General features: G+C 47.6%; 1 protein-coding gene across 1 annotated transcript; it reads left to right on the top strand.

Moving 5' to 3' along the window:
- The first annotated feature begins 694 nt into the window (after positions 1-694).
- Positions 695-4,366, top strand: LOC109787016 (NADH--cytochrome b5 reductase 1). The gene is made up of 9 exons (XM_020345577.3): positions 695-1,115; positions 1,673-1,814; positions 1,912-2,002; positions 2,136-2,213; positions 2,405-2,485; positions 2,580-2,669; positions 3,224-3,289; positions 3,811-3,897; positions 4,035-4,366. The coding sequence occupies exons 1-9, from the start codon at positions 1,004-1,006 to the stop codon at positions 4,125-4,127; spliced, it is 840 nt and encodes a 279-aa protein (XP_020201166.1). The 5' UTR covers positions 695-1,003; the 3' UTR covers positions 4,128-4,366.
- The last annotated feature ends 4,340 nt before the right edge of the window (positions 4,367-8,706 follow it).

Below are 8,706 nucleotides of genomic sequence, written 5' to 3'. Positions count from 1 at the left end.
GTGTGCGGCTGCTGCTCCGCCTCCGTAGTCCATACACGACCAAGTCTAATCATACACCAATCAGCCGGGCCGATGGTCCGCCGACCGCCGGAAATGGAGACGCACAAGTGGCGGTAGAAAGCGGTCTAAACAAGTGACCAAGCCCGTCGATGCCAATTGAAAAACTGACCAGGGCATCTATCGATCTATCTACCAATCAATCCACGCTGGGATGAGGGAGCCATTCCGGTCGATCACAAAGCTGGGCCCAGCGTCCCATACCCAGATAGCGATTGATGCTAGCACGAAATTACTCTCCCAGCCCCCACTATGGCGATGTGCTAACCCTGCATCACCATTACAGTTTACAGCCCTCAAAATGAGTTTCTCTACAGGCTTAGCTTCAGTCCGTGATTCTCGAATGACACGCAGGAAATCGCAATTCTGAAGCTACTTTGGCAGTGTACTCACCGAGACGCATCTGAAATCCAGGCTCTGTTCGCGTTTCTGAAGGTGTTTTTGCAGCGTATCCACAATTTCTGAAGGTGGCAATTTCCGAGAGTAATCTGTTGTAATTCGGCTTTTTGGCCAAAACCTCTAAACCTTCTTCTTAATCAATGAAAGTGGCAAATCTTTTGCCCAGTTAAAAAAAAAAACAATTTCTGAAGGTGCTTCTGCAGTGTAGTCACCGAGAAGAGAAGAGCATCTGAAATTCAGACCCTGTTTGTGTTTTGAATTGTGGCGAGGGCAAAAGGGCGAATACGACCTCGCGATCTCCGCCACCGCGCCCCGCCCCGCCCACAGGTCTCACCAGTCACCACCGGTGGTTTCCGTCTTACCGGTCACCACCACCGCACCCCACCTACCCCCGCTCCCTCAGCTAACCCCGCGCCCCGTCTTCTAATTCCAAACACAGCTAAATCTCGCACCAAACACCGCAGCCCGAGGCACCCAACCAACCCCCGCCCCGAGGGACAGCGTCGCGAGGGAGACAGACAGACAGCCGCGCGGGAGGAAGGGGGCCATGGATTTCCTGCAGGGGCGGAGCGTCGAGACCATGGTGGCCGTCGCCGTCGCGGTCGTCGCCGTCGCCGTGGGCGGCGCACTCCTCCTCCGCCGATCCAAGAGGCCCAAGGGTATGTATGTATGTATGGTTGCGCGTACTGTTGTGCATATTTCAGTAGATAGACGCATGCTTACATGAGATGCCTGTGATTTCGCTTGCGATCTGGTATTCTGGTGAGCCGGAATCCCAGCAGCTTTCAGTTAGTTCTCGCTGAGAGGCCGCGGAGCTGCGAATTCGGCCATTGTACTGTGAAAATTGCTGAATTGGTCTGTGAGCTGGTGCTTTTTCGTGGTGACAGACACTGCCTGCCTCCCGCTGGGCTTGGTCTGCCCCCTGTTACGCTTGTTGTGAGATTATGGAGTTAGATGTGCTACTGATGAGAGTTTAATAACTTGGCACCTGTTATTCTGCAACATCTTTTTTTGTTTTGTTTGTCGTGGGTGGTTCTGTCGAATCTTTTTAAGCAATTGCTTGTGGAATTTCACACCTCATTCTAGCATTCATTACTTCTTTCATTCTTTGTTTCATTAACCAAATAAAAAAAATTGCTCGAGCATTCTTTCTGCTGTTGGAGGGTAATATGCTGTAGCTTAATGTCATTTCTGGTGCTCTTTTTGCCCCTATCAGGCTGCTTGGATCCTGAGAACTTCAAGAAGTTTAAACTTGTGGAAAAGACACAAATAAGCCATAATGTTGCCAAATTCCGATTTGCTCTTCCAACCCCTACCTCTGTGTTAGGCCTTCCAATTGGTCAACATATCAGTTGCAGGTTTGAATTATGTGCTGCTTCTGAGTTCTGAAGTTTGCTTTTATAATGTACTTCTTTTAAAATTTAAATCATGTTAATGTTCCCTCCTTTTATTCAGAGGTCAAGATGCTACAGGTGAAGAAGTAATCAAGCCTTACACACCTACTACATTGGATTCTGATCTCGGAAATTTTCAGCTTGTTATAAAGGTATGTGTTCATTTCTTTATACTACAATAATATTGGTTAACAATCTTATCTTTTTGTTCCACATGATTGTGTGTTCAGCTGTAGTTTCTTCATCTTTTCTTTTTTTTAATACTTTCTCTTCCCCAAAATTCAGATGTACCCTCAAGGAAGAATGTCGCATCACTTCCGTGAAATGAAAGTTGGTGATTATATGTCTGTGAAGGGACCTAAGGTAACACTCTTTTTTATCATGATGAGTAGCCTATGTTAGGTTCATAAGAAATAGCTGCTTGCTAAGCCTGAAATTTTTCCTTTTGCTCTGGTTTAGCCAGCACAGGTGTTGTTATTTATAGTCCACATTCACAATGTCATGCTTATTAGCCATCTAGTTATAAGTTTAACATGATTTGTTCTCTGATCTAGGGTCGTTTCAAGTACCAAGTAGGACAAGTGAGAGCTTTCGGAATGCTGGCTGGTGGATCTGGCATTACTCCGATGTTCCAAGTAAAAACAAAGTTCAAAGCTCTATATTGCAGTCAATGATGCTACAGACCGGTTTCTTTGGTCTCCACTAACAATCTTTTTTCTGTTAACACAGGTTGCAAGGGCAATTCTCGAGAACCCTAATGACAAAACGAAGGTTCATCTAGTCTATGCAAATGTCACACCTGAAGACATTCTTCTGAAGGTGGAATCACCATCCTTTTTTCTGTAGAAACCCTTTTTTGGTTTTCGCGCAGTCATCTGATACAGCAACCATATCCAAGACATATATACTTTGCAACTGTTGACCCATTAGACCAGAGTTACTGTGAGCATATATTACACATTTGCTAGAACTTTATAAGGTTGTTATCCACGATGTATCTATTCCGTATAGTTGTTGATGATATATAACACTTGGACGCCAAGTATTGTTTCCCCTTATTCCCGTTAGGATATTTTAGTGTAAAATATCTAGAATGTCTAAGGTGATTCAGAACTTGTGCACAACTTGTACTACGGTAAAAGGGAACTAGTCACACAGAGTAATTTGTAACTGAAACTTACATACAACTTCCCTGGCTTTCTTTTTTATTATAAATATTAAACCATCTATAACTGAATACATGAATTACAAAGTTACTCAAATCATGAAAGCAGCATGCCAGCTAAGGGATGTTCTTATATGATGGATGCGCTTCACTAGTACTGTGCTATTTTGCTTGGTACCGACTTTATAGGTCTGTTTAATCTGTGCAGGAAGAGCTGGACAGCCTGGCCGAAGAATATCCTGATCGCTTCAAGATCTTCTACGTGCTGAATCAGGTGCACCCTATGTTCTTCTCATGTTTTAACTAGACGTGCATATCAAATCAGTACACTGCATTTATTATGCGGAAGCACGTCAGTAGTTCTGTTCGGAAACAATGGATCCAGGACTTTTCCATTTATTGGGAACTAGTATAAGTAGGTACAGAATTTCTGTTATGATTCTCATGGCAATAACATCGGACAGGCTGTTGAGCGTTGAACACATGGTAATGTAGCGCTGCTAGATAGTTGCAGTACAGAGCTGTATGCATAATACCGGTCACACAGATAGGTTTTGAATAGTGTTGGACTACTTAAAATGAGTGAAGATAGTATGTGCTAAATATATTTTGATTGGATGGATACCATGTTCTGAAATAAATCCGCATTATGAATTTGTCTTTTATCTGCTAAAAACAACTGTGCGCTCTCATTACCCCTAGTCCAATGGTACAGAGTTACATCCAGAGTCACGACTTCCATTGCACTATAAATGCATTTGCAACAGAATCTCATACTGTCGTTTGCATTTGCAGCCTCCTGAAGTCTGGAATGGTGGTGTTGGCTTTGTGTCCCAGGACATGATCAAGACCCACTGTCCAGCACCTGCTGAGGATATTCAGGTAAAGTAAAACTCAAGTGTTCATTCCTTGCAAGTCACAACTTTGTTTACAAGAAAGCGCCAAGTGGTCGTTTTCCAGGAAACTCCAATCTGTATCGCGTCTCCGAGATAACGCGACTTTTCTTTGTTATATTCCAGATCTTGAGATGCGGCCCTCCTCCGATGAACAAGGCGATGGCTGCACACCTCGAGGAGCTCGGATACACAAAGGAGATGCAGTTCCAGTTCTAAGACTCCGGAGTACAGCAAAATAAGCCCCCCATGCCCTACATTATCCAGCACGGGGACTGTCCGACCCCTCTTGATATCTTACAGAAGCGATGCATTTTTATTCTTGTAGTACCTCCATTTTCGTGGCCAAATGTTAGCTGCACACCTTGGCAGAGGCCCACATTTCTTTCGACTCCACTTTTATCATTATTGGTTTGAAACATGAGCATTGGATGAGTCCAACATTCGACCGAAAGAAATCACGGCATCGCCTTTTTTTTTTGCGAACATCAATCATTGGTAAAAGTTTGTATTTTTTCCCCCAACGAACAAGTAGGATGGTGCCTTCTGAGCTGCGTAGCTCGTGGTGTTGGACATGCTAGGGCGTATGGTATCTGTGTGAGTACGTACATAGAAATCAAAGACAACAGAAATAGTTGAATCATCAATTTGGTGCTGTCGAGCATTTGGTTCGGCCAGGAGGATCAATTGAAGCTCGAACTCGGAAAACACTATGGGCTACAGATGTTGCAGCAAAAGTAAAAAAAAAATTGCTTGGAAAACTCTGCTTGGTGTCCTCCCCTGTTACCGGGTGTTAGCTAATAGACACATTATAACATCATTAAGTCTGTGTCCTAGGTGCCCTCTGGAATGTGAGGATATCAGACATACATTATTCAGACATGGGACGATCTCTTGCTGCGTGTAACAAAGAAGTTTCTTATGCGATTGATGCGGCTACCACAGAAGCATTGGGTATCAGAAGGGGGGTCGTTTTGGCTAATGAGATGGGCTTCGACAAGATTATTGCTGAGTCTGATTGTCTTGAGGCCATGGAGGAGGTTTTTCTTCAACAGTAGCTGCTCTATACTTTGAGGATATTAATATTCAGATTACTACTTTCAGTAGATTAGAATTTTCGTCTTGCAATAGGGATGCCAATTCCGTTGCCCACAGTTTAGCTAGGGAGGCGGATCATAACCACAATGTTTGGGTTGATGAACCTCCTAGTTTTATTATTTTCTTGCTTGTGGATGATGTAGCATCTATTTGATAGCAATAAAGTGAGCCATGATGCCATTCCCTCAAAAAAATAAGACAACAGGAAATGTCTGCTTTTGTGTGGGTAACTGTTTTTACGTGCCTTTGTGCCCAGAAGGGTATGTTGGTAAAACTTGGTGCACTAAACCATGATATAGACTAGTAAGGCCTCCTTTGTTCGTAGGAATAGGAAAAAGTGAAATAACATACATATAAAATCCTACAGGGAAAGAGACGTCGTCATTTGATTAATATGATAAGATTTTTTTTTCATTAAATCTAGGCTAATGTGTTTTTTCTATGATATACAAGGGATTGATTCCTATCCTACACAGGAATAGGATTGTATTCCTTCAAACGAAAGGGCTCCAAAGAAAATTTTCCTACAAAACTCCTATAAACCAAGAGCCCTAAAAAGTGGAGGGTCACTAGTCCATGAACTTTGGCTATATTGGCCCATTCTAGAGCTCATATGAATTTTCATATGATTTTCATATGAATTTTAGAGGATTAGAAACCATAGGAATTTGTTATGTTAGTTGTTTGATTCATAGGACTGAATCTTATAGAAATTTTTCTAAGGATTTTATATACTACTTCCCCTATGATTTCTAGCATCCACTCAAACCTCTTTGAAAGAATCCTTCATTTTTCTTAAGATACAATCAAACAACCCAAAATCCAGTAGGATTGATATGAGCATGACATTCCAATCCTACAATTTTTCCTATTCCCACGTTTTTCAAATCATGCGAATCAAAGAGGCCATAAGCTTTGGCTCAGTTGTTTCTTGTGCATTCTGTTGAGTCTGTTTTTACATATTCTTTGACTTGTAGACAACAACAATTTTTTGGAATTTTTTGACTACCCAAATGTCGGTGTACAAAAGTAGGGGCTCTCCTTTTGACCCCTCTACTTGTGCACGGGCAGTCAGAGCCGCGCCTGCGCCCACATTTAGCAGGGCAAAGGGAGAAACCAGAGGCACAAGACGGGCAGAGCAACGCCAAGACCAAATACGCAAAGAGCAAGAGGGCGAGGTGGACTCCCCCAGCAAGACCCTTGCCGAGGCAACTTTCCCAACGCCAGCAGAGCGCGCCACCCTTGAGCCCAAGGGTTCCAACACCATCAACCACATTGGAACCAAGGCTCGGGAGGCACCTCCGTGGTGGCATGCAGATCTTTGTAAAGATCATAAGCACACAAGATCATATGAGGACCAGAAGACGACGATCCTTGACAAGATCCTGGCCGAGGAAATCCACGAGACCCCCGACAAGATCCTTGCCGGGGACGACCGCGATGCCACGGCAAGACCCTTGCCGAGGACACTCGCGGGGCCACAGCCAGGCCCACGTCTGCTAAGACTCCACCGCCGTTCCCATGCAGCTGCCAGCCCAACCAGCTGGGCAGGCACCTGCGTGGCGACGCGCGGTCTCCAGGCCAACTCAACAAGCACATGCGTGGTGGCATGCAGATCTTCGTGAAGACTCTGCCACCGCGCCAGCCCAGCAGCCAGCCGACGTGGCGCTACAACGCCTCATCAGCTCGGACGCGCGTCGGAGCCAGGCGAGGCGGCGACAGCTGGGACGAGCTTCCCCGCCGTCCCCGATAAAGCAAGAAGGGCACGTCGGCAGCGCATTAAATGCGTTTGTCCAACGGTGCCAAAGGATAGACTTAACTACTGTATACATTTCCACCTCCTGTGTGCCACTGTAGCAGCCCCTTTTGACTATAAAAAGAGGCCCGAGGCGTACTGGAGAAGGATTCGGATCTTTTGGACAACACAAGCACCACAGCTAGTTCGAAAGCTCAAGAACACTCAAATATACACCAAAGCAGGACTAGGGTATTACGCATCCTTGCGGCCCGAACCTGGGTAAACGATCTTTGTGCTGGCTACCAAACGCTCTCCTTGCACAACCCCGCGCCCGCCAACCGTAGAAGGGATCCCAGTGATTCCATAGGTGTCGTTTCCCCGACATCTTTGGCACGCCAGGTAGGGGGGCGCAGTTGTGAAAATCCGGTCTAGTAGTTGGTTTAGCAGTTCTTCATCGCCATGGCTCTCAAAAAGAAGACGATCACGGCGATCGGTTCATCGGGGGCCGAACGGCCCGTACCAGTGCGGGCGAGTGGTGAGGCGGTCGCGGGCAGAAGCCGAGGCGCGGCCCGCGAACACCCGCATCGCTCTTGCAGTCAAAGCCTAGCGAGCGGCGTCGTTCGTGCGCGAGACGACGGGCCGCGCGCTGCCAAATCCAAAGACGGAGCCGGCCCCCCCGCAGGCGGTGCGGGGGCCCTCCAAGGGCGGCGTCGTGCCGCCCATCGGCGGCGCGGTGACTTCCAAGACGCCTACGCCAGCGCCCACGACACACTCTTCCCAGGTTGTCCGCGACGAGCAACATCACCACGCTGGTGACCCCGAGCGCCGCCGTGGGAAGAGTCCTGTGCCTCATTCGCGGGACGTAGAAGGCCAGCATGCACGCCGAGGCGCTGGCGAAAATGGCGCGTAGCCGCAAGGCCGTGATAGAGCTCCTTCTAACATGGTTAGAAGTAGGAGTGCGTCACGGTCCACACAGCTTTCACCGCCACCCACGCCAGCAGAAGCTTTAGCACGCGCAGTTGCTCCTCGACTTTCCTCCTGCTGCGGAAAGGCTCGACGAGTGGAGAGCCACCATCCGGAGCCTCGTCGGCGTTGCCAACAAAGACGAGCCACGACCAGCGGGGCCCTCAGGTCGGCGCTCCGTCGAGCCACCGCATGCCAGTGGTGAAAGGACTGGAGGTGCTGCGGCCACAGTGCACTCTCCTCCCCCACGCTAGCCACTGCGGGTGTCGATCCGTCGTGATGACGCATGTGATAATATTTTCATAGTGTCGTCCGACCCACGGACCCACCGCGATCAACGCCAAGTTCTTCGGGAGCGAGCCCACGAAGACGCACGAACCACCATCGAGCACCGACGTGAAGCACGCCACCAGTCAGACAGGCGGGCGGGGCCCACTATGGACCACGCAGCACTGGGAGGCTCTGGCGGCCTACGAGGTGGGTTGCCCAGCCTTTACCCGTGAGCTGCGGCAGTTCCAGTGGCCCTCCCACCGCACATTCAAGCCCGACGTTGGCGAGAAGTACAACGGCAAGACCCACCCGTCGGAGTTCCTCAGCATCTACACCATCGCGATGCAAGCTGCTGGAGCTCGCGACGACAAGGTGCTTGCCAATTACTTCCCGTTGGCGCTTAAACCCAATGTCATGTCATGGTTAATGCACTTGCCGGCGGATTCCATTTCTTCTTGGTCGGATTTGTGTCATGAGTTTGTTGGCGCCTTCATTGGAGGCCATCAAGCTCATGGCCAGGCAAGCGATTTGCATATCATCCCCCAGAAGGAAGGTGAAACCCTGCGCAAGTACATACAGAGGTTCAACTGTTGGAAATATGTCCTAGAGGCAATAATAAAATGGTTATTATTGTATTTCCTTGTTCATGATAATTGTCTATTGTTCATGCTATAATTGTATTAACTGGAAACCGTAATACATGTGTGAATACATAGACCACAACATGTC

The sequence above is a fragment of the Aegilops tauschii genome, chromosome 3 (assembly GCF_002575655.3).
Source record: "Aegilops tauschii subsp. strangulata cultivar AL8/78 chromosome 3, Aet v6.0, whole genome shotgun sequence".
NCBI lineage: Eukaryota > Viridiplantae > Streptophyta > Magnoliopsida > Poales > Poaceae > Aegilops > Aegilops tauschii.
This window is presented reverse-complemented; position numbering and strand designations above follow the sequence as displayed.